Genomic DNA, 26,900 nt, shown 5'->3' on the forward strand with positions numbered 1-26,900 from the left:
CAAATCTATTCTGTATTTCCTGAACTGTGGTCTGGTTATATATGGTCAGTGGCGTTTCTAGCTTATATGCCACCCTAGGGCGAACCCCCCGCCATGGCGCCCCCCCGGTCTAACAAGCCCCACTGACCCGGTCTAACGAGCCACACTGACCCGGTCTAACAAGCCCCACTGACCCGGTCTAACAAGCCCATCGCAACCCGGTCTCACTGACCCGGTCTAACAAGCCCATCGCACACAAACCTACCTTTATTACTGGGGTCAGGAACTGAAAAACAGAGTTGGAGCCGTCTCTATGTGCGTCCATGATATACAACATCATCATGTACATGGAATATATATGGCCTGAATGATGATTGGACGATTGGTCCAATTTGTAAACATAATTCTTTGCAATTCTGCATAAATTATTTGTGTGTGCTTGATGAAACCTGTCCACATCCAGTCTTTAAATACTTGTTTCTGTCTTTCTCATAAAGAGAGATGGAGACAGAGATTGCTGTTGCTGCTATACCGACAACTGATCATTTGTGTAGCCTATGTTTCTTGGCCACAGTAATCTAATTGCTTTTCAATGTCGGCAATATGTACAGTTAGTGTGTCATACCAATAAAGCTATTTTAATTGAATTGAATTGAGAGAGAGGGGTGGGGTAGAAAGAGAAGGGAGAGGAGGAAAGAGAAATGGACAGAGAGAAGAAGAGAGAGAGAGAATGAGAGAGGGGTAGAGAGAGGAGCTGAGAAAGCAGGGTGTTATGAAACAGTCAACAGGCTCAGAACTGATCATTATCTCGCGGGCCGAGACAGAGAGAACAGATTACAGCACCACCCCACCGGCTGAGCCCCCTACAGACCGGCTGAGCCCCCTACACCACAGACCACCCCATCAGCTGAACCCCTCACACCGCAGACCACCCCATCAGCTGAGCCCCCTACACCACAGACCACTCCACTGGCTGAGCCCCCCACACCACAGACCACCCCACTGGCTGAGCCCCCCACACCACAGACCACCCCACTGGCTGAGCCCCCCACACCACAGACCACCCCACCGGCTGAGCCCCCTACAGACTGGCTGAACCTCCCCACACCACCGACCACCCCATCAGCTGAACACCACAGACCACCTCACCGGCTGAGCCCCTCCACACCACAGACCACCCCACCGGCTGAACCCCCCACACTACAGACCACCCCATCAGCTGAACCCCCTCACCGCAGACTGGCTGTGCCTACCACACCGCAGACTGGCTGAACCCCCTACACTACAACCCACCCCATCAGCTGAGCCCCCTACACCGCAGACCGCCTGAGCCCCCAACACTGCAGACCGGATGAACCCCCCCCGACACCGCAGACCACCCCATCGGCTGAACCCCCCAGACTACAGACCACCCCATCGGCTGAACCCCCTACACCGCAGACCGCCTGGGCCCCCAACACTGCAGAACAACCCCATCAGCTGAACCCCCCACACTACAGACTACCCCATCAGCTGAACCCCCAACACCGCAGACCGGCTGAACCCCCCCGACACCACAGACCACGTGATGGTATGTACCGTACCTCAGCCACGTCTCAAGGTCATTCCCTCAAATAGCTCACTCCAGTCACCTACACTCTATGCCCATTTGAAATAAGAAACATAAAGTGATTGGAATATTGTGTGAAGAGGTTATTTTTGGCTAAAGCTCATACAAAGAGCAGAAGAGTACAGTACTGTGGTTGTGTGTGTGTGTGTGTGTGTGTGTGTGTGTGTGTGTGTGTGTGTGTGTGTGTGTGTGTGTGAGGTAAGGTGTGCGGGGTAAATGGTAAATGGACTGCACTTATATAGCGCTTTTCCACCTAAGCGGGGTGGGGGGCTTCAGTCTACTCACCGTCAGTCTGACTCTTGCTGAGGAAGATGGTGCTGGCTCGAGGGTGGTCGGAGGGATTGAACTCCATGTTCAACTCTGAGGAGAAGAGACAAACAAATGGTAAATGGACTGCACTTATATAGTGCTTTTCCACCTTAGCGACACTCAAAGCGCTTTACAATGGCCTCTCATTCACCCATTCACACACACATTCACACACCAATGGCGGAAGATGCCATGCAAGGTGCTAACCTGCTCATTGTGAGCAATTTGGGGTTAGGTGTCTTGCTCAAGGACACTTCGATGTGTCAAAGTGTCGGAGCTGGGATTCGAACCGCCAACCCTACGATCGTTGAACGACCCGCTCTACCAACTGAGCTACAGCCGCCCCCAAACCAAACAAACCAAACACAGCTATCAGTGCCCCAGCCTGCCGCTCCAAGCGCCGCTCACGCTGGTTGTAAATCGATCCCGAGTTAGGAAGGCGGACGGAGGGTATGGATTTGTTCTGAGGCTGTTTACATGCACTAATGTAGACCACAGACACGGGCAGGTCAACTGAGGAGAGGCCGTTTCCACGCACTACTGTAGACCACAGACACGGTTCAACTGAGGAGAGGCGGACCCTCAAAGGTTGTTTACAGAAACACTCCACACATTCAAAACCCCAGTGGACTTCTGACTATCCAATACCGCTGGTCATTCAGACTGCAGGAGGGTGTCCAGTCACACATCAACCAGCAGGGGGCGAATGGCTGCGGTCCACAAGGAAAATGTCCCGTCGTATCCATAAACGATTCGATTGTTGACTGGATGATACTGGATGATATACGCCGTTTGGTTTCATGGATGAGGGGGATAAGGTGATCCTAATGATTTGTCAACTTCTCGTTTAAAAATGTTTTTGGTCTTCATATCTGCCATGGAGTGCAACACATATTTCCTCATTTCCATGGCCCTGTGTCCTGCTCCACCCCAACCCCGCTACCCCCCCCCCCCACCCCCGCCCCGTCCGCCAACGCCACAGCTCTAGGTCGTGACCCCGTTCAACAGCACCAGGGTTCCAGGCATGATGTCATCGAGACAGGAAACAGGCAGGGGCGACACACAGAACCAGGAGGATGGGGGGGGGGGGGTCGGGGAGGAGGACAGGATGGAGAGATGAGGGGGAGAGGGGAGGGGAGAGAGGAGGGGAGGGAGGAGGAAAGTCTTCTAGAGAATATTCATCATCGCAGCCTTAGTGGATAACTGCTGCTCAGCCCGGGAGCTTCCAGACACACACACACGCGCGCACACACACACAGGAGGAGGGAGGAGGAGAGGAGGGAGAGATGAGGGGAGAGGGAGGGGAGAGGGAGGAGGGGAGGGAGGAGGGGAGGGAGGAGGAAAGTCTTCTAGAGAATATTCATCATCGCAGCCTTAGTGGATAACTGCTGCTCAGCCCGGGAGCTTCCAGACACACACACACACGCGCGCGCGCACACACACAGGAGGAGGGAGGAGGAGAGGAGGGAGAGATGAGGGGAGAGGGAGGGGAGAGGGGAGGGGAGGGAGGAGGGGAGGGAGGAGGAAAGTCTTCTAGAGAATATTCATCATCGCAGCCTTAGTGGATAACTGCTGCTCAGCCCGGGAGCTTCCAGACACACACACACACGCGCGCGCGCACACACACAGGAGGAGGGAGGAGGAGAGGAGGGAGAGATGAGGGGAGAGGGAGGGGAGAGGGGAGGGGAGGGAGGAGGGGAGGGAGGAGGAAAGTCTTCTAGAGAATATTCATCATCGCAGCCTTAGTGGATAACTGCTGCTACTGCTGCAACACTACAACACGTTAGTGACATGATAGTAAATTTAGGGCCGGCCCGGCCAAAACCCTCGTTCGCAGGAGCTGTCTTTTGAACTGCCGTCTTTATGTTAGAGGGGCATTCCAGCCTCAAAGGGCCACACAGCTTCACAGGCACACACACACATGCGCACACACACACTTCTGTGACGTACGGTTTGGCACTCCAGGGAAAAGAAACGGCCATAAATAAAAGATATGTCTAAAGAGTGTTTATAGCAGCAGAAAGATGCATTTATCCAGAAGTGTGAAAAATAGTTTGTTCTGGCTTTCCCAACTCTATTCTGGGGAGCACACACACGCACACACACACACACACACACGCACGCACACGGACACACACACAGTGTCTGTGACTGGGCTGGTGTCAGTGGTCTTTTGATTTAGGAGCGTTTTCTTTGGAGTGGTCCTCTTCCTCTTTGTTTGTGGTCCGCCCTCAATGTCCCTCCCCCCAACCAACCACTTCCTCTGTTTCAGGAAGCCAGGCAGGAAGTGCGATGGCCGGCCGGTTACACACACAAAAAAATACAAAAAGCAGCACCATTGCTTTAAAGCACAGACAAAGGAGGGAAGTGTCTGAACCCCAACTCCCTCCGTCCCAACGAGGTGAGTCACTGAGAGAATGGTGTAATTCATTGTCTCTCTCTCTCTCTCTCTCTTTAACACACACACACACACACACAGGGTAAGACCAAAGCAGCAGCGAAACCCTCTGTTAAAGGGATTCCGTGTTTCAAGCCTTCGACGCTTTTTCGACGGTGAACAGAACAAAGACATGAAAGGACCCCCCCCCCACCCCCAGATGACACAGCGCCTCTCATCATTACCCAGACTGCTCGGCGAGACCTGGTACACCAGGAGAGCCAATCAGTGCACCGCCGGCGCCCACTCATATTCCTCATCTGCTCTCATCATCCGTGCAGAAGTGCCGTCGTGCCCGCCAGCTGCCCGCCTACCCGTCCGCCTGCCCACCTGGCAGACTGTCCCAGTGACACGATGCCCGCCCACCGGGCTGCCTGGCAGGCTGTCCCAGTGACACAATGCCCGCCCACCGGGCTGCCTGGCAGGTTGTCCCAGTGACACGATGCCCGCCCATCAGGCTGCCTGGCAGGCTGTCCCAGTGCCACGATACCCACCCACCTGCCCACCTGGCAGGCTGTCCCAGTGACACGATGCCCGCCCACCTGCCCACCTGGCAGGCTGTCCCAGTGCCACGATGCCCGCCCGGCTCACCTGGCCTCACCTGGTCTCCTCAACCGCCTTCTCAGCAGGGCCGTATGGAGGGCCGTATGAAGGGCCCTATGGAGGGCGGAGACTGGAGAACTTCTCTAACACTGGGGAACTTCTCTAACACTGAGGAACGTCTCTAACACTGAGTAACTTCTCTAACACTGAGGAACTTCTCTAACACTGAGGAACGTCTCTAACACTGAGTAACTTCTCTAACACTGGAGAACTTCTCTAACACTGAGGAACTTCTCTAACACTGGAGAACTTCTCTAACACTGAGGAACTTCTCTAACACTGAGGAACTTCTCTAACACTGAGGAACGTCTCTAACACTGAGTAACTTCTCTAACACTGGAGAACTTCTCTAACACTGAGGAACTTCTCTAACACTGGAGAACTTCTCTAACACTGAGGAACTTCTCTAACACTGGAGAACTTCTCTAACACTGGAGAACTTCTCTAACACTGAGGAACTTCTCTAACACTGAGGAACTTCTCTAACAACTGAGGAACTTCTCTAACACTGAGGAACTTCTCTAACAACTGAGGAACTTCTCTAATATTGGGGAACTTCTCTAACACTGGGGAACTTCTCTAACACAGGGAATCTCCTGCACCTCCTGCAGTATTCTTTATATTGTGTGTGTGTGTGTGTGTGTGTGTGTGTGTGTGTGTGTGTGTGTGTGTGTGTGTGTGTGTGTGTGTGTGTGTGTGTGTGTGTGTGTGTGTGTGTGTGTATGTGTGTGTGTGTGTGTGTGTGTGTGTGTGTGTGTGTATGAGAGAGAGAGACAGACAGTATCTCAGTGGTAGGAATCTCTCTTCCCATTTCGGGGACCTGAACATTCCATTAAACCAGGCTAGCTGAGTCAGCAGACGCTACCCTGTAGACCTCCACATGCACACACTCTACCACAGCACAAACTAGGGCCTTTAACATACTCACATGCACGCACGCACACACTCAATCCCACACACATTCATTCATTCCCAAACACACACTCAATCACACACACCAGTAGTGCTGATTCAATGTGTTTTACCCAGCCGGGATGAACAGTCTGCGCACGCACGCACACACACGCACACAAACTCAATCACACACACCAGTAGTGCTGATTCAATGTGTTTTACCCAGCCGGGATGAACAGTCTGCGCACGCACGCGCACACACACACACACACACACACACACACACACACACCTTTAATCACCTGGATAGAGCTATTGATCCCAGGTAACGAGACTGTCGACCGCTTTGCTGGTCCAGCTGTCAGAAGTGGTTTAGAGAAAGGTCCTAAGGTGCCTGTCACAGGCGGAAGGTTCCGTGGGAGGATCCACCAACCAGATTATGAAACCACGACAGCATCATCATACCAGACGGAACTCCGGGGGAGTAAACATGACGCAATCACAGAAAAAGGCAGACTAGACATGGAGCGGTCCCTCCCCATCTCTCTGCAGACCTGCTGCAGGCCTGGCGGCCGCCCAGGTCAGCACGCCGGTCCCCCACCCGGCTGGACGAGCACGCTCCGGGTCGAGACGAGGACACGAGGGAGGGGAGGCTTGTGGGAGGAGCCGAGCCAGGTGTGGAGAAGGAGGGGGGAACGAGAGCGACTGCGGTCACCCACGGCAGCGGGATGACACCACGCGCGTGCGCACACACACACAAACACACACACACACACCTGGAGGGCGTTCCATCGTCTGTCACCGGGACCGATAGCCGCCGCAGCAACTGAGAACCGCAACCGGGAACCGCAAACGCCCACTGAGGACCGGGGGAATAGAACCTTCAAAAGCGGTGGGCGGGACGCAGAGGGTATCCACTTCCTGTTGTTCTACCCAGGGGTTAGGGCTGCACAATTAATTGTGAATTAATCGAAATCGCGATTATGACCTCCACGATTAACTAATCGCAAAAGGCCGCAATTAATGTGATTAATAATTTTGCTTTGAATTGAGTGTGCTAGGACTACCCAGACGAATCACAGGCGCTTATGCGGTCTGACCAATCGCATGTGTTCCCGCTGAGTGCGCTGTGCGCAGCAATTTCACTGAGAAGACAGATAGCAGTAGGTCAAGACAAGTGTCGCAAGAGTACCCGCAGCCGTGAGTGGTGAAATAATTAGCGAAAACGAGGTCAGTGAGTTAGTAGCAAGAAAGGGATCAACGTCCGTGATTTGGGAGCATTTTGGTTATTATATATTAATATTATATATTAAATATTAATCGCAATTAGCATTTTGAAGCAAATAATCGCAATTATTATCTTTTGTCATAATCGTGCAGCCCTACCAGGGGCCGTCTCGTGGCGTGGCGACCAACCCCAAACCAACCGACACAGGTAGCTTCATCAACCCTGGCAGGTGACGGCTCATCACCGAACCGTACCGACGAGCGCATTTCGGTAGGTAGGTAGTGTTACAGCCCTCCCGCTCTGCCTGCCTCTCTGTGTGTGTGTGTTTCTCTCCCTGCAGGGCGGTGACGGTGGGCGGAGCTGGGAGGGTCATTAGCGCTGATTGGGAGCACCTGGGCGCTCTGCCCAGGTGTTAAAACCTGTCCCAGGCTCGTCATTCAGGGAGATCCCTCTCCCTGAGCACATCCATGTTCAATTCTTGTACATGTTAATGTTATATTTATTTAAGCAATAAACCACGAGAGGCCGTGTGTTATAGTGATTTTATAACAGCTAGGGGGCGTTGTTAGGCACGACGCGAAGCGGAGTGCCTAAAACCCCCCTAGCTGTTATAAAATCACTATAACACACGGCCTCTCGTGGTTTATTGCTTTTATACAACGGTTACTACAGCTATTAGTGTAAAATAAACACACAGCAATGTAAAATATTAACATTTATTCAAAACGTTCCCTCAATTCCGCCGCGCAAAATAGTTCCCCTAACAAAAGGGTTGCCAAGCAACAACAACAACTACAATGCATTGGATCAAATGGGAGGCGCGTTAATACTGAAAATAGAATAATATGCAGTCCCAGGTGTGTGTTACAAAGTATTTTAACACGGCTTCCAGCCAATCAGAATCAAGAACCAGAACTAACCGTTGTATAAATATTATTAAACATTGGTTGGTTATTCTAAGTTCCCTTTCGGTTTGTTCTCCTTGTTTGTCACGGCCTACGAGCCGGTTCGTGACAGCAAGCATGTAGGTACCTTATTAATCCCCGTGGGGGAACTGAAAGAAAAAAATTCATTTCGTTTAAAAATGTCACTGTAGGTGGCCCTCCAGGCACACCTTGTGCCTGTGACAAATAACAAGAAGGCTATCTTTTCCTGAATACAGGTCTTAAACTATTGGCTACCTTTACCTGAATACAGGTCTTAAAAGGTATTAGCTATCTTTACCTGAATACCAGGTCTTAAAAAGTAGTGGTCATCTTTATCTGAATACCAGGTCTTAAAAAGTAGTGGTCATTTTTATCTGAATACCAGGTCTTAAAAAGTAGTGGTCATCTTTATCTGAATACCAGGTCTTAGAAAGTAGTGGTCATCTTTATCTGAATACCAAGTCTTAGAAAGTAGTGGTCATCTTTATCAGAATACCAGGTCTGTGATGGCGTCGAATTCCATCTGAGAGAGATGTGCGTGCGAGCAGGCGGGGAGGGAGGTAGGGAGGTAGGGAGGGAGGGAGAACGGCGGTCAGTCTCTACCTTTCCCTTATCAGAGAGCTCAGCGTGAATAAAACAGGCCAGGCCAGGAAAATGGAGGCTTATGCAAGTAGCGCTAATCCCCCACTGTTACCTTCTGTCCAGTTAACCCAAATACAGTGGAACTGGGTTTTTACAAACATACTCTTACAAATGAGATCCCAGAAGCTTCCAGTGAACTAAGCATATACGTGTCTTCTGCTGTTATTGTGCGACATCTAGAATGCAGAATAGAAAGGTAGTTTGTTTTGTATTAAACAGTACACCTCCAAGGCTGTATGTTCTCTTGTTAATGGTGGGTTGTGTTGTTAATGGCGGGTTGTGTTGTGTCTGTTGTGTTGTTAATGGTGGGTTGTGTTGTGTCTGTTGGGTTGTTAATGGTGGGTTGTGTTGTGTCTGTTGGGTTGTTAATGGTGGGTTGTGTTGTTAATGGTGTGTGTTGTGTCTGTTGGGTTGTTAATGGTGGGTTGTGTTGTGTCTGTTGGGTTGTTAATGGTGGGTTGTGTTGTGTCTGTTGTGTTGTTAATGGTGGGTTGTGTTGTGTCTGTTGTGTTGTTAATGGTGGGTTGTGTTGTGTCTGTTGGGTTGTTAATGGTGGGTTGTGTTGTGTCTGTTGGGTTGTTAATGGTGGGTTGTGTTGTTAATGGTGTGTGTTGTGTCTGTTGGGTTGTTAATGGTGGGTTGTGTTGTGTCTGTTGGGTTGTTAATGGTGGGTTGTGTTGTGTCTGTTGTGTTGTTAATGGTGGGTTGTGTTGTGTCTGTTGGGTTGTTAATGGTGGGTTGTGTTGTGTCTGTTGTGTTGTTAATGGTGGGTTGTGTTGTGTCTGTTTTGTTGTTAATGGTGGGTTGTTTTCTGTCTGTTGGGTTGTTAATGGTGGGTTGTGTTGTGTCTGTTGGGTTGTCAGGCTGAGGGCGTTGAATCTGTCCCAAGCTCACAGGGGGTCAAACACTGACCTTATCTGGAGACACATACATACAGATAGACACAAACACATACACACACACACACACACACAGATACAGACACACACATACACACACACACACACACAGATACAGACACATACATACATTACATTACATTACAGTCATTTAGCAGACGCTTTTATCCAAAGCGACTAACAATAATTGCATTTAACGTAGGAAGAGCCAATGTACTACTACTTGCCAGAACTCACAAGTGCATCTTCTTTCTAAAACAAACAAGTGACTAAGAGCATAATCTAGTGCTGAAGCAAAGTGCAAGAATCACAATCTAAAGTACAGTGCAATATAATATAATAAGTGCTTAGGTGGGAGGATTGTTGTAGAATTTTTTGAAGAGATGAGTTTTGAGCCTGCGACGAAAGATGGGCAGCGACTCTGCTGTCCTGACATCAGTGGGCAGCTCATTCCACCACTGCGGGGCCAGGACAGAGAAGAGCCGTGACCGTGTCGATCGACCGCAGGAGCCTCGGAGTGACGGGGCAACCAGTCGCCCTGAGGTAGCAGAGCGTAGTGGTCGGGAGGGGATGTAGGGTTTGACCATGGCCTGGAGGTAGGAGGGGGCTGTTCCTTTCATTGCCCTGTAGGTTAGCGCCAGAGTTTTAAACTGGATGCGAGCCGCTACAGGGAGCCAGTGTAGGGAACGGAGAAGGGAAGTTGTGTGGGAGAACTTGGGGTGGTTGAACACCAGGCGAGCAGCAGCTTTCTGGACAAGTTCCAGAGGTTTAATGGCTGACGCCGGTGCCCCCGCGAGGAGGGAGTTGCAGTAGTCCAGGCGGGAGATGACCAGGGCCTGGATGAGTACCTGCGCCGTTTCATTAGTGAGGAAAGGGCGAATCCTCCTGATGTTGTAGAGCATGAATCTGCAGGAACGTGTGACGGATGTGACATGTGAGGAAAATGACAGTTGGTCATCCAGGGTCACACCCAGATTCCTCGCAGTCCGAGTCGGGGTCACCACTGTGTCTTCAATGGTGATGGCCAGGTCCCGGTGCGGACAGCCCTTCCCCGGGAGGAACAACAGCTCAGTCTTGTCCAGATTGAGCTTGAGGTGATGTGTCGTCATCCACTCCGAAATGTCAGCCAAGCACCCAGCTATGCGTGTCTCCACTTCTGTATCAGAAGGGGGAAATGACAGAACCAGTTGGGTGTCATCGGCATAGCAGTGATAGGAGAAGCCATGCGAGCGAATGACAGAGCCCAGAGATGTAGTGTAGAGGGAAAACAGGAGAGGACCCAGGACAGACCCTTGTGGAACCCCCGTAGTCAGACTACGCGATTCCGACGTCGACCCTCTCCATGTCACCTGGTAGGAGCGGCCCGTCAGGTAGGATGCAAACAGGGAGTGTGCAGAGCCATCGATGCCTTTCTCCTCGAGGGTGGAGAGGAGGATCTGGTGGTCTACCGTATCAAATGCTGCTGACAGGTCTAGGAGTATCAGGACAGAGGAGAGAGAGTTCGCTCTAGCGGCATGGAGTGACTCTGTTACTGCAAGGAGGGCGGTCTCTGTCGAGTGGCCAGCCTTGAACCCGGATTGGTGGGGATCTAGGAGGTCGTTCTGGTGGAGGTACGAAGACAGTTGGTTAAAGATAGCACGTTCAAGTGTTTTGGATAGAAAGGATAGAAGGGAAACCGGTCTGTAGTTTTTGACATCAGATGGGTCGAGAGATGGTTTCTTTAGGAGGGGGGTGACTCTGGCAGTCTTGAAAGCAGAGGGAAAACATCCTGAAACAAGAGATGCATTGATGAGGTGGGTTAGGAAGGGAAGGAGTTCGGGTGCAACAGACTGAAGGAGAGTCGAGGGAACAGGGTCTAGGGAGCACGTGGTGGGGCGGTTAGATGTTACAAGGTTGAGGGCCTCGTTGGGGGAGAGGGGAGAAAAGTGGGATAAGGTGGGGCGTGGAGAGGAGGGGGGGAGCAGGGAGTGGAGAGAGGGTGGGGATGGGGGGGTGAGTTTCGTGCATGGAGCGTTGACCGGGGGAGGGGGGAAAGAGGATCTGATATCGTTAACTTTCTTGTCAAAGAAGTTGGCGAAATCATCAGGGAGAAGGGAGGAGTTGGGAGTAGGAGGTGGGGGCTGGAGTAGTGAAGAGAAGGTTTCAAAGAGTTTTTTAGGATTGGAAGCAGAGGTTAAGATTTTAGAGCGGAAGAAAGCAGCTTTAGCAGCAGACAGAGAGGAGGAGAATGTGGAAATAAGAGATTGGAAATTAAGAAGGTCCTCTGGGAGCTTGCCTTTCCTCCATTTGCGCTCAGCTATTCTCAGGCTCCGTCTATCAGTACGCACTGAGTCCGACAGCCATGGGGCAGGTGGAGTTGGGCGTGCAGGCCTGGAGGTGAGGGGACAGAGATTGTCCAGAGAAGAGGAAAGAGTAGAGAGGAGAAGATCAGTGGCAGTATCAGAGGGTAGGAGAGAGAAGGATTCAGGGGCGGGGAGGGCGGAGGTGACAGTAGAGGAAAGGTCAGTAGGGGAGAGCGAGCGGAGATGGCTACGGGCGGTAACCATGTGGGTAGGAGGAGGAGTTACAGGGGAAGAGGGGATGGAGAGGGAGTAGGACATGAAATAGTGGTCAGAGAGATGGAGGGGAGTGACAGAGAGGTTAGGGGTGGAACAGTGTCTAGTGAAGATGAGATCCAGCTGGTTGCCGGCTTTGTGAGTGGGAGGAGAAGAAGAGAGGTGAAGATCGAAGGAGGAGAGGAAGGAGAGGAAAGGTTCCAATTTCTCACTCTGGATGTTGAAGTCCCCGAGAAGGATGAGTGCGGACCCATCATCTGGGAAGTGCGAAACTAGTGTATCGAGCTCCTCTAGGAATTCACCAAGAGGACCTGGTGGGCGATACACAACAGCAATGGTGAGCTTGATTGGATACATGACAGAGACAGCATGGAATTCAAAAGAGGGAGGGGAGAACTGTGGGATGGAGACGAGTGAGTATTTCCATGTTGGGGAAATGAGCAGGCCAGTACCACCACCTCGCCTCGCAGCTCTGGGAGTGTGGGAGAAAGAATACACATCTGACAGGGCTGCGGGTGTGGCAGTGTTCTCTGGTGTGATCCATGTCTCGGTGAGAGCAAGGAAGCTGAGGGAGAGCAAGGATGCATAGCCTGAGATAAACTCAGCTTTGGGCACCGCCGACTGGCAATTCCAAAGTCCCCCTGTCACCACTTGCTCTCTATGAGTTGAGACAGTCGGATAGATGAGGTTAGAGGGGTTACGGAGTCTGGGGGTGACCCAGTGTCTGCGTGACCCCCGGAGAGGGAACACAACAGGAATAGGATGCAAACACATAATGGTAACAAAACAGGTACTGAGGTAAATGTAGACGTACTACCTTCCTGACAGTCTTACTTGACAAAGTCGCTCTTGAATAAGTCGCCCGGTGCCTTTGGCCGCCCTAGCCTTCGGTCGCACGCCGGAGGGAGCTGTCGCCTTCCCACTGTCGCCGTCTAAGCCGTCAATGCTTAAGGCCTGTCACTGCTGATTGCTAATCGTCTGCCAGGAGAGTAGGCCACTCCCACAGCCCACTCAACAGGGCAATTAGTCTAGCTCAGGCCGAAACTAACTCTCACAATAACCTTGAATAACAAAGCAGTTTCACCACAACACTGATGACTTAGCACTAGCCAGTAGAGAAACCAAAATATACTTATGTTTCTAGTTCAGTCTAGTAGCTCCAAGTTCCTTCCAGGGGTTAATGCAATCTGGGGAACACTTGGCCCTGTGCTGTTTATAAAACCTCACTTCAGCAGGCCACTCCCACAGCCCACTCAACAGGGCAATTAGTCTAGCTCAGGCCGAAACTAACTCTCACAATAACCTTGAATAACAAAGCAGTTTCACCACAACACTGATGACTTAGCACTAGCCAGTAGAGAAACCAAAATATACTTATGTTTCTAGTTCAGTCTAGTAGCTCCAAGTTCCTTCCAGGGGTTAATGCAATCTGGGGAACACTTGGCCCTGTGCTGTTTATAAAACCTCACTTCAGCAGGCCACTCCCACAGCCCACTCAACAGGGCAATTAGTCTAGCTCAGGCCGAAACTAACTCTCACAATAACCTTGAATAACAAAGCAGTTTCACCACAACACTGATGACTTAGCACTAGCCAGTAGAGAAACCAAAATATACTTATGTTTCTAGTTCAGTCTAGTAGCTCCAAGTTCCTTCCAGGGGTTAATGCAATCTGGGGAACACTTGGCCCTGTGCTGTTTATAAAACCTCACTTCAGCAGGCCACTCCCACAGCCCACTCAACAGGGCAATTAGTCTAGCTCAGGCCGAAACTAACTCTCACAATAACCTTGAATAACAAAGCAGTTTCACCACAACACTGATGACTTAGCACTAGCCAGTAGAGAAACCAAAATATACTTATGTTTCTAGTTCAGTCTAGTAGCTCCAAGTTCCTTCCAGGGGTTAATGCAATCTGGGGAACACTTGGCCCTGTGCTGTTTATAAAACCTCACTTCAGCAGGCCACTCCCACAGCCCACTCAACAGGGCAATTAGTCTAGCTCAGGCCGAAACTAACTCTCACAATAACCTTGAATAACAAAGCAGTTTCACCACAACACTGATGACTTAGCACTAGCCAGTAGAGAAACCAAAATATACTTATGTTTCTAGTTCAGTCTAGTAGCTCCAAGTTCCTTCCAGGGGTTAATGCAATCTGGGGAACACTTGGCCCTGTGCTGTTTATAATACTGTTTACATACAGATACAAACACATACATACATACACACACACACACAATCACACGCGCGCACACACACACACAGATACAGACACATACAGACACACACACACACACAGATACAGACACATACATACACACACAAACAAACACACACACGCACACACACACCCACAAACCCGCACTCACACACACAAAAAGAGAGCTGAAGGTCAGAGCTCAGCAGGTTTGGGCCAACAATGGACACAAGTCAGACACCCAATCCAGGCCCAGGGGCAATGTTTACACACACACACACACACACACACACACACACACACACACACACACACACACACACACACACACACACACACAATCACACACACACAAAGCTTGGATAATACAATCCAGAGTGGTTCCGCTGATAGTGAGCACACTTTGATTATACACAACCGGAGATGTTAATTGTACTACGCATACAATACCACAAGGGTCTTAAAGAGCAACTATGCGTTGCTATGATTACGCCTCATGACGACAAGTCCTCAACCACCCTACAGACCTGCTGTCCTGTTCCAGTCTACAGACCTGCTGTCCTCCACCACCCTATAGACCTGCTGTCCTCTGTCCTACAGACCTGCTGTCCTCAACCATCCTACAGACCTGCTGTCCTGTACCAGTCTACAGACCTGCTGTCCTCTATCCTACAGACCTGCTGTCCTCTATCCTACAGACCTGCTGTCCTATACCAGACTACAGACCTGCTGTCCTCCACCACCCTACAGACATGCTGTCCTGTACCAGTCTACAGACCTGCTGTTCTCAACCACCCTACAGACCTGCTGTCCTCAACCATCCTACAGACCTGCTGTCCTGTACCAGTCTACAGACCTGCTGTCCTCTATCCTACAGACCTGCTGTCCTCTATCCTACAGACCTGCTGTCCTATACCAGTCTACAGACCTGCTGTCCTCTATCCTACAGACCTGCTGTCCTATACCAGTCTACAGACCTGCTGTCCTCCACCACCCTACAGACATGCTGTCCTGTACCAGTCTACAGACCTGCTGTCCTCCACCACCCTACAGACATGCTGTCCTGTACCAGTCTACAGACCTGCTGTCCTCAACCACCCTACAGACCTGCTGTCATGTACCACCCTACAGACCTGCTGTCCTCCATCCTACAGACATGCTGTCATGTACCACCCTACAGACCTGCTGTCCTCCATCCTACAGACATGCTGGATTTCGGTACCGGTACCCAATGGTACCAACTTCTATTTTATTTTTCTTATAAATAAGTCCAAACTAGCCTAGGGTCATGGTTAACTGAATAACCTTTAAACACATCGCAACATAACGTTAGTCCCATAGCTCACTAGTTGGTTGGGGCAAGTTAACGTTGTCATGTCATCGGCATAAGTTATTCTTTATTGGGATTAGGATATCATTTAGTCTTTTTCATGCAGACCTGCTTATAGGCCCAATTGGCCCAAATCCACCGAACTTGAGTTCACCAGACTTGGTCTACGATCCCATTTTTTTCAGGCCGCCTACATCCATCTAAATTATTTAAGAACAATAAATTACACACTGCCTTTACATACTTTAATTTTATCATAATCATCTTAAAGGGGTAGTAAAGGGGAAATGCATGTTTAGCCTTGTTTTAAGGTTACTTATGATCATATACAATAGTTCAGATCAAAACGTTGACAAAACTAGCACTTTTGAGAAAGTCTGATAATTGCACTGCCACCGTTTTGGTCATACAATGGGTGGGCACCCTGAAAATGTTAATTTTTTTTGAATGATAATAGGGATATTGGACCTGATGTCTTAATATAAACCTTATAATTATGAGAATAGGGATGTTGGACCTGATGTCTTAATATAAACCTTATAATTAGGAAACAAAAGGCTGATTTTGCAAGCGGGAGAGAGTGCGTGCCTGTGACTCGTAGGGAGAGAGAGCCCAGCGCTGGAATACAATCACACCCAGGGCTGTAAAATGATGTTCCGTGTCCAAGTAATTCAAACTGCTCCCATTTCGCCCATCTTTTTTAGTGTTAATCAAGCATCAAGCAATGAAAGTCAGCCCTATTAGTTACAATGATAGCAGATAACTGGTTATGCTTGTTAGCTTGCTACGCTAGGATAGGCTATGTTCCTCACAGCAAAAACTGCCTCTTGACTATATTCTCTTTTTTCTCCCTGTCAAGCTAGTAAAATGTTAATGAATAGGCTATTCTAAACTATAAACGGTCTTATCGGAATGTGTTGGAACAAGCTGCATCTCTCTTCCTCTCTAGACTATTCTCTCACCCAGAAGTGTTCTCAGGTACCAAAATTTGGAACGGATTGATTTTATGTGAATCGGTCCTCGGTAGTACCAACGTAATAACAGTACAGAGTTCGGTACCCAACCCTACTGCTGTCCTCCACCACCCTACAGACCTGCAGTCCTCTACCAGTCTACAGACCTGCTGTCGTCCTCTACCAGTCTACAGACCTGCTGTCCCCCTCTACCACCCTACAGACCTGCAGTCCTCTACCAGTCTACAGACCTGCTGTCCCACTCTACCACCCTACAGACCTGCTGTCCTCTACCATCCTATAGACCTCTTTTCTTCTACCAGTCTACAGATCTGCTGTCCTTTACCATCCTATAGACCTGTTGTCTTCTACCAGTCTACAGACCTGCTGTCCTTTACCATCCTATAGACCTGTTGTCTTCTACCAGTCTACAGACCTGCTGTCCTCTGCAGACCTGCTATCCTCTACCATCCTATAGACCTGTTGTCTTCTACCAGTCTACAGACCTGCTGTCCTCTACCAGTCTACAGACCTGTTGTCCTCTACCAGTGTACAGACCTGTTGTCCTCTACCAGTCTAGACCTGCTGTCCTCTACCAGTCTACAGACCTGCTGTCCTCTACCAGTCTACAGACCTGTTGTCCTCTACCAGTCTACAGACCTGTTGTCCTCTACCAGTCTACAGACCTGTTGTCCTCTACCAGTCTACAGACCTGTTGTCCTCTACCAGTCTACAGACCTGCTGTCCTCTACCAGTCTACAGACCTGCTGTCCTCTACCAGTCTACAGACCTGTTTTCCTCTACCAGCCCAAGGCTTCATCACAGCCTCAGCTGCTCCAGAGAAACTTCTCTCCTCTGAGAGAAACTTCATCGCTCACAGCCAATCAGCCATCTGGGAGCTCACAGCCAATCAGCCATCTGTGAGCTCACGTTCCCTCACACTCACTCCGAGCACACTTCCTGTGAGAGCAGACAGATGGGAAAGGGCTTCTTGTGCAGAGGACCTGTCATATCCTGGTCTCACCACACAGAAGGACGTCATCCTACCGATTCTCTACACTGAGCTGAAACTAGTGCACATAACTTAGATAAATATCAACACACAAAACATTACAACAAAAATTTACATTTCCTGCAGAAAATGCGTGTGAATGCTGAACAGTTGAAAAGAAAATCGCAAAAGCATGGAAACTGCAACTGAAAATTCATAGCCTTACGTTAACCTAAATGGGGAAAATGTGAACTAACATTAATCCACAACACATAGCCTAGCTAATGTTAGCCTACATAGTTCAGAAGACATAGACTAAACTGTGTTTACATCACTTATGTAGCTAGCTACAGTAGCAGAAAATATTTTCATTTCAGCATCTCTCACTCCCGCAGTCAGAAAATGTCCATTAGCCACGATGCTAATTTACGCTATGTTAAACTCCATTGGCTTTTTCAGTCTTTCAGGATGGATGGGAGGTCCCATTGGTGGGGGGCTCCAAGTCAATGGTAGGGGGAAAACTGCCCCATTATACTTGTTAATAATTAATTATAACTTAATATACTGTACTGTAGGTCTCTGGGGTCCCCAAAACATTTATTTGAATATGCTTGCAGAAATTACTATTCAGATTAAGCATTCTAGCATGCCTCTGTACTCCTCTATTTCAGTCAAGTTCTCAACTATTTCAGTTTGTGTTAACAGGTCCATCAGAGACACAGAGGCACAAGCACAGAACAGTGAGCTTTTCAGAATAGGGGACCTTTAAGAGGGACCGCTCTTAGACATTAGAACATGGAAACACAAGTCAAAACACATTCCAAAACTGAATTTAGTGCTTTGAGTGTTTATGACATTTCCATGATTCAGTTGACCTTCTGGTGGCATGTCTCCTGCTCTTCTGTGTCATGCATACCAACATGCTGAGCTATGAGGAGCCTGGTGCTTCACCAGGGAGAGAGTGTGTGTGTGTGTGTGTGTGTGTGTGTGTGTGTGTGTGTGTGTGTGTGTGTGTGTGTGTGTGTGTGTACGTGCCTGGCTCTGCGTGCGTGTGTGGTAGTGTGTGTGTGTGTGTGTGTCAGGAAAGAGGGAACCGGAGTTTAGGCCAAACTGATGTCTGTTATTAGCCATTTGGCAGAGCAGCGAACTGATCATCAGTCTCTGCCAGGATCCGGCAAGAGCTCTATAGCAACAGGAGAGTGGTATGACCAGGAATGGCTAGAGTACTAGTAGGACCAGGAGACAGCATGTTTAGAGTACTAGTAGGACCAGGTGACAGAATGGTTAGAGTACTAGTAGGACCAGGAGACAGCATGTTTAGAGTACTAGTAGGACCAGGTGACAGAATGGTTAGAGTACTAGTAGGACCAGGAGACAGCATGTTTAGAGTACTAGTAGGACCAGGAGACAGCATGTTTAGAGTACTAGTAGGACCAGGAGACAGCATGTTTAGAGTACTAGTAGGACCAGGAGACAGCATGGTTAGAGTACTAGTAGGACGAGGTGACAGAATGGTTAGAGTACTAGTAGGACCAGGAGACAGCATGGTTAGAGTACTAGTAGGACCAGGAGACAGCATGTTTAGGACCAGGTGACAGAATGGTTAGAGTACTAGTAGGACCAGGTGACAGAATGGTTAGAAGGACCAGGTGACAGAATGGTTACAGTACTACTAGGACCAGGTGAAAGAATGGTTAGAGTACTAATAGGACCAGGAGACAGAATGGTTAGAGTACTAGTAGGACCAGGAGACAGAATGGTTAGAGTACTAGTAGTACCAAGTGACAGAATGGTTAGAGTACTATTAGGACCAGGAGACAGAATGGTTAGAGTACTATTAGGACCAGGAGACAGAATGGTTAGAGTACTAGTAGGACCAGGTGACAGAATGGTTAGAGTACTAGTAGTACCAAGTGACAGAATGGTTAGAGTACTATTAGGACCAGGAGACAGAATGGTTAGAGTACTATTAGGACCAGGAGACAGAATGGTTAGAGTACTAGTAGGACCAGGTGACAGAATGGTTAGAGTACTAGTAGGACCAGGTGACAGAATGGTTAGAGTACTAGTAGGACCAGGTGACAGAATGGTTAGAGTACTAGTAGGACCAGGAGACAGCATGTTTAGGACCAGGTGACAGAATGGTTAGAGTACTAGTAGGACCAGGTGACAGAATGGTTAGAAGGACCAGGTGACAGAATGGTTACAGTACTACTAGGACCAGGTGAAAGAATGGTTAGAGTACTAATAGGACCAGGAGACAGAATTGTTAGAGTACTAGTAGGACCAGGTGACAGAATGGTAAGAGTACTAGTAGTACCAAGTGACAGAATGGTTAGAGTACTATTAGGACCAGGAGACCGAATGGTTAGAGTACTATTAGGACCAGGAGACAGAATGGTTAGAGTACTAGTAGGACCAGGTGACAGACTGGTTAGAGTACTAGTAGGACCAGGTGACAGAATGGTTAGAGTACTATTAGGACCAGGAGACAGAATGGTTAGAGCATCAGGCCAGGCCAGTCAAGAGTGCTTTACTCAATGGCAATTAATCCTCTTGAATTGAGCTGATGTACTGACTGGTGTTTGGCCAGGGTGTTTGTGAGTGTGTGAGCCAGGGTTTGCCCTCTTCAGATCCAGGAAGGGGGAATGGGATGGTGTGTGTGTGTGTGTGTGTGTGTGTGTGTGTGTGTGTGTGTGTGTGTGTGTGTGTGTGTGTGTGTGTGTGTGTGTGTGTGTGTGCGTGTGTGTGTGCGTGTGTGTGTGCGAGGTGGGGGCAGTGGAGACCCACCTAGTCCCCTCTCCACTCCCCGTTACTAGGCAACGGAGGTATGAAAAGACTCAGCTGGCAAAGCCAGTCTCATCAATGACAGACGCAGAGGGAAGTTTCTCTCTCTCTCTCCGTCCCCCTTTTCTCTCTGTCCCTCCCCCTGTCCCACCCCCTCTCTTTCTCTCTCTGTCCCTCTCCCTCTTTCCCTGTCTCACTCTTCCTCTCTCTTTCTCTCTCTCTCTCCTTGCTCCCTAATAGTGTGTAATACAAGAGAGTTCATGATATCCAATCTGTCAATCCCCACGGTTGGAAAGAGAGGCCTCACCTGGGTGTCATCTCTCACTCACTCACTCACTCACTCACTCACTCACTCACTCACTCACTCACTCACTCACTCACACACACACACACACACACACACACACACACACACACACACACACACACACACACACACACACACACACACACACACACACACACACACATACACACACACAAGGCTAATTGAGCCACAGCTGGTCATGCAGGTGCCGGGACGCCTCTGTGCCGGGTGGGTCAGGGTCCTTTCAGGTACTCACACCGGGAAGGAAGCTGGCCAATTACTGACCGGCGACACAGCGGGAGGAATGTCAGACCAGGAAATGACCCAGAACCCGGGCACCTGCTGAGGATTCCGCACTGTGTGTGTGTGTGTGTGTGTGTGTGTGTGTGTGTGTGTGTGTGTGTGTGTGTGTGTGTGTGTGTGTGAAATTGGTTGGAGCCTAGTTCACACAGAGCTAGACCAGTGTTTAAATAAACAAGAAAAGGTCAGTAGCCTGGCTGGAGCACGCACACACACACACACACACACACACACACACTCACTCACTCACTCACTCACTCACACTCTCTCTCACACACACACACACACACACACACACACACACACACACCTAACCTGGATGAATGAAGAGGATCATATTAGGCTGTTGAATGACCAATACTGTAGAATAAGAGTAGGTTATTGCATGGCTGCCACGATATTTCAACATGTACCTTTCATGTACCTTTTGTTCATGTACCCTTTGTTCATGTACCCTTTGTTCCCTTTCAGTCATTCAGACTCTAAATCTGTGCTGTTGGGACTGAAGTGCTCAAAGACAGAGACCCAGAGGGAGACGAAGCAGCGGCAGAGAGGGACAGATGTATTTCCTGGTAATTGACGTCCGTGGGCCCTGCAGGCAGAGACCGTTTACTAGACAAACACTGATCAATCGCTGAAAGGGAGCGTGTGGCTTTTATCTGTCACGTGTGGTACATCAACCTCTCTCTCCCTCCGGTTCACTCTCTCTCTCTATCTCTCTCGCCTCCCCCTCTCCTCTCCTCTCCTCTCCCACTCTCTCTCTAATCTTCCCCCATCCCTCCACCTCTCTCTCCCTCGCCTCCCCCTCCCCCCACCTCTCCTCTCCCACCCTCTCCCTCTCCTTCCCTCTCCAACTCCCTCCACCTCTCTCTCCATCGCCTCCCCCTCACCTCACCTCTCCTCTCCCACTCTCATCTTCCCCCATCCCTCCACCTTTCTCTCCCTCGACTCCCCCCACCTCTCCTCTCCCACCCTCTCCCTCTCCAACTCCCTCCACCTCTCTCTCCCTCGCCTCCCCCCACCTCACCTCTCCCACTCTCTCTCTCTCACATGCCCTCCCTCTCTCCCTACATCCATTCCACTCTCCCTCCCTCCCTCCTCTCTCTCTCTCCCTGCCCTCTCTCCTTCCCTCCTTCCCTCTCCAAACTCCTTCCACCTCTCTCCCTCTTTTTCTCTCCTACCTCTCCACTCCCACTCTTGTCTCCCACACCCACCCTCCCTCTCTCCCTCTCTCCCTACATCCATCCCACTCTCCCTCCTTCTCATTCTCTCCTCCTCCCTGCCCTCTCTCCCTCCCTTCCTTCCCTCTCCAACTCCTTCCACCTCTCTCCTTCTCTTTCTCCTACCTCTCCACTCCCACTCTCTTCCACACCCTCCCTCTCTCCCTCTCTTTCTCTCATCCATCCATACCCCTCCCTCCCCCCTCCTTCCTGCACTCTCCCACACCCTCCCTCCCTCCCCCCCCCCATCCCTCTATCTTTCTCTCTCCCTGATGCTGCGTTCCTTTTATTTCAGAAACGTCAGGATTCCCGAGGCCGATGTCAAAATCGTCATCATATACGTCACCTGAACTTGGTTCTCCACCATCTGACTCGGGGTAAAAAAAGAATAAGTGAGAGCTGTGTTATTGGTGCTTGTGTATTAGTTGTGTCTCATTAAACCAGTCGTACTCACAGTACTGTCCAACTATCAGTGGACAATGTTGCTACGGAGTTCGTATGAGCAAAATAGCATAGTTGGTTGTTATCAACTGGTATTGCTAGCAATGGCTAACTTGGCTAGAGCTACAAAGATGGGGTGAAAGTGGGGTTTTTGCATTGTGTTTCTGGAATGCATTCAACTGGGATATGACGTCGTCCCGGGCACCGAATCCAGAGCTCCGATACAAAAGGAACGCATCATAAATCATAAATCCATCCCTCTCCCTCCCTTCCTCTCTCTCCCTCTCCCTCTTCGGGGCGGCTGTAGCTCAGTTGGTAGAGCGGGTCGTTCAATGATTGAAGGGTCAGTGGTTCGAATCCCAGCTCTGACTGTCCACATGTCCTTGAGCAAGACACCTAACCCCAAATTGCTCCCAATGAGCAGGTTAGCACCTTGCATGGCAGCTACCGGCATAGGTGTTTGAATGTGTGTGTGAATGGGTGAATGAGTGGCCATTGTAAAGCGATTTGAGTGCCGCTAAGGTGGAAAAGCGCTATATAAGTGGTCCATTTACCATTTACTATTCCTCCCTCCCTCTTCCTCCCTCCCTCCCTCTCTCCCTCCCTCTCTCTCTCCCTCTCTCCCTCCCTCCCTCTCTCCCCCTCCCTCTCCCTCCCTCTCTCCCTCCCCCTCCCTCTCTCCCTCCCTCCCTCCCTCCCTCTCCACCTCTCTCTCTCTCCCTCCCTCTCTCCCTCCCCCTCTGGTTCAGCCTGGTTGGTTGAGCAGGGAAGAGAGGCTTGGTCCTGTGTCAAGCTGTGGAAGGAGATGAAGACTGCCGGAAGGCCATCTGTGCCAAGCAGTACGCCCTGTTAGTGTGACATTTACTCCCCCACACACACACACACGCACACACAATAAGAAATGCCTACAATAAACAAACAGGCCATATACTGTAACACACATTCTCCAATGTATCACATTGTACACAATGTATCACATTGTGTGTCGTTATTATATAAAATCTAATCTACTACGCGAAGCGGAGGAAGCAAACAACTTGATCAACTACAGTCTAGACATTGTACAATCTAGCCTACATGTTGAAACCAATCACGCTGTGGGCGTTCATCAGTCTGGTCACGTCTGTCCCAGAGTCCTCCCTGTCTCTCCACCTGAACAAGGAGGGCAGACAGAATTCTGATTCTATGGAAGCTAAGAGCCTGTCATGGTCGGCTGCGCTGCGCTAACCTCCGTCTTCCTGAGCGGCTAATGTGCGCCGCACCTGCTAGCTCGGCGACATCTCTGTGATGGTCACACGGTCGATTAGTCTACTAGATTAGCTCTGCGCTAGGCTAGCTAGCTGGCTCCACTCTACACAAGAACCAGCTCCTCGGAGGCCAAACTACCTACACTGCTCTTTCAGAGCCTCCAAGATAGACACATAGAGCCAGCTATCTCCCCCCCCCCCCTCTCTCTCTCTCTCTCTCTCTCTCTCTCTCTCTCTCCTCACAGATTTAGTGTGCTTAGATGTACACTCCATCGGCATTCTGCAAGGGAGCCTTTTATTTGTGACTGAAATGCTTCCAGACTAACATAATTTCCCCCAAACGGTCAAGCGTAAGGTTGGTTAAGGCGATCACTCAGTCTCTGCAGTCGACCTTGTCATTTATGGGCCGTTTAGTGGTCTTTTCCACCCATATTTCAGAAGAATGGCTAGAGTGGAGAGTCACAGTGTACAGCAATGAGAGAGAGACAGAGAGAGAGAGAGAGAGAGTTACACTGTGTGGAAGACAACATAGCAAAGATTCTCTAACAAGCAAACTCACTCCATTCCCTGCAGTGCTAGCTCTGCCACAGAAAACCTAGATATTATATCCACATAATCTCCCACGTTGAGAGGAGACAAGCTAATCGGAATGGACAGTGTAGCCTCTTCAAACTCGCACTCCAACAAATGGATGCTTGTGCACACTGTCAGTCCAAAGCCAGTGAGAAGAAGCTGTTCGTTGTGCACACACTGTGAATTTATTTACCAAAGTCCTAAATGAAATCTGCTGAACTAAACGCAAGCGGGAACATGAATAGGCTAATGTTTCTCTACTGCCTCAAGGCACCTGGACAATTATCTCATGGTTCAGTGAAAATGACCTTTAAACATGAAAGAAAGAAGATTGATGCATATTCAGACCTTCCCTTGTTATGTGATCTGTGAGACTCAAATCAGTTCACTATATTACAAACGCAGGATTATATGTATAATGTTTTCTTTGCCAGAAAGCATTGTCTTATGTGACACTCTGTGGAGCGATTAAATAGGCCAGTGGAGCAAGGTTAGACGTTTAAGCTCATGTTCAAAGTGCTGAAGGTGACAAGAAAGTAGCCTGCTGCTGTACGCTTTAAAGATTATAACCCTAAAACTGGCTTAGAAGGGTGGGTCTGGTACTGTATTTCTTAGAAGTGTGATTTAAACTCTCTCTCTCTCTCACACACACACACACACGCACGCACACACACACGCACACACACACATGGAAAGCATGGAAAGTAAGCATAATAATTTTCCCTCAGAGACTCTGCAGCTTGCTAGGCCAGTGTTCGTCACCAGCCCCTGAGGGGGATGCCTCTGAAACATTCAGCCCTGGACTGCTGCCATTTCCTTTATCAGCCATAGTCCAAACTAGCCTCCCAAAGAGCATCCTGATCTAACCCCAACCCTGACCAGGCCATACACACCGTTTCTACCAGAGGCAGTGCCAATGGATGCCCATCAAAATTATTAGCAGCATGTGTACTGGAACTGGAACAACCCACTGTATTATTGACTAATGTTACCATTACATTACATTAGTAATTTAGCAGACACTTTTATCCAAAGCGACTAACAATAATTGCATTTAACGTAGGAAAAGCAAATGTACTACTACTTTCCAGAACACGCAAGTGCATCTCCTTTCTAAAACAAGTGACTAAGAGCATTATCTAGTGCTGAAGGCAAAGTGCAAGAAGAGCAATCTAAAATACAAACGGTGCTTAAGAGGGAGGATTGTTGTAGTACTTCTTGAAGAGAGGAGTTTTGAGCCTGCGCCGAAAGATGGGCAACGACTCTACTGTCCTGACGTCAGTGGGCAGTTCGTTCCACCACTGTGGGGCCGGGACAGAGAAGAGCCGTGACCGTGTGGATCGACCACAGGGGCCTCGGAGGACAGAGAAGAGCCGTGACCGTGTGGAACGACCGCAGGGGTCTCAGACCTGATGATCGACCGCAGGGGCCTCAGACCTGATGATCGACCGCAGGGGCCTCAGACCTGATGAGGTGGGTTAGGAAAGGAAGGAATCTGGGTACAACAGACTGAAGGAGAGTCAAGAGAACAGAGAGAACAGGGTCTAGGGAGCACGTGGTGGGCCGGTTAGATGTTACCAGGTTGAGGACCTTGTTGGGGGAGAGGGGAGTAAAGTGGGATAAGGTGGGATGTGGAGAGGAGGTGGGGAGTGGAGAGGGAAGAGAGGGTGAGGGTGGAGAGGTGAGGTTGGTGCACGGATCGTTGACCGGGGGAGGGGGGAAAGAGGATCTGATATCGTTAACTTTCTTGTCAAAGAAGTTGGGGAAGTGTGTGGGAGAAGGAGTACACATCTGACAGGGCTGTGGGTGTGGCAGTGTTCTCTGGTGTGATCCATGTCTCGGTGAGAGCAAGGAAGCTGAGGGAGAGCAAGGATGCATAGCCTGAGATAAACTCAGCTTTGGGCACCGCCGACTGTAGGATAGATGAGGTTAGAGGGGTTACGGAGTCTGGGGGTGACCCAAAGTCTGCGTGACCCCCGGAGAGGGAACACAACAGAAATAGGATGCAAACACATAGTGATAACAAAACAAGTACAGAAGTAAATGTAGTCTGTCTTTCTTGACACGCTCTTGAATAAGTCGCCCGGTGCGTTTGGTCGCCCTAGCCTTCGTGCGACCGGGGGGAGCAGACGCCTTCCGGCTGTCGCCGTCTAGGGCAGCCGTGTTTAAGGCCAGTTGCCGCTGATTGCTAATCGTCTGCCAGGAGAGTAGGCCACTCCCTCAGGGCAGTCACCATGGCAATTAGTCTATCTCAGAAAAAACTCTAACTCTCACAATAGAATTGATTATCAAAGCAGCCTCACAACAACACTGACCACTTAGCACCTATTAGAGTAAGAAAACTATACTTAGTAAATTCTAGTTCAGTCTGTAGATCCAGTGGAGAGGGCAAACATTTTCCCCCAGGAAAAAGCCGTGAATTTAGTCACTTATGTTCTTTCGATAAAGTTATGGCCACCAGTTCTGATACACA

At 49.6% G+C, this 26,900-nt stretch overlaps 1 protein-coding gene across 1 annotated transcript in view; it reads right to left on the bottom strand.

Moving 5' to 3' along the window:
• Positions 1–26,900, bottom strand: part of ccny (cyclin Y) — a 49,503-nt gene that overhangs the window by 13,729 nt on the left and 8,874 nt on the right. The window contains exon 2 of the mRNA XM_084443371.1: positions 1,874–1,948. Coding sequence (XP_084299497.1) covers positions 1,874–1,948 — 75 coding nt within the window. The remainder of the gene's footprint in view (positions 1–1,873; positions 1,949–26,900) is intronic.

The sequence above is a fragment of the Borostomias antarcticus genome (assembly GCF_949987555.1).
Source record: "Borostomias antarcticus genome assembly, chromosome: 9".
In the NCBI taxonomy this organism is placed as follows: Eukaryota; Metazoa; Chordata; class Actinopteri; order Stomiiformes; family Stomiidae; genus Borostomias; species Borostomias antarcticus.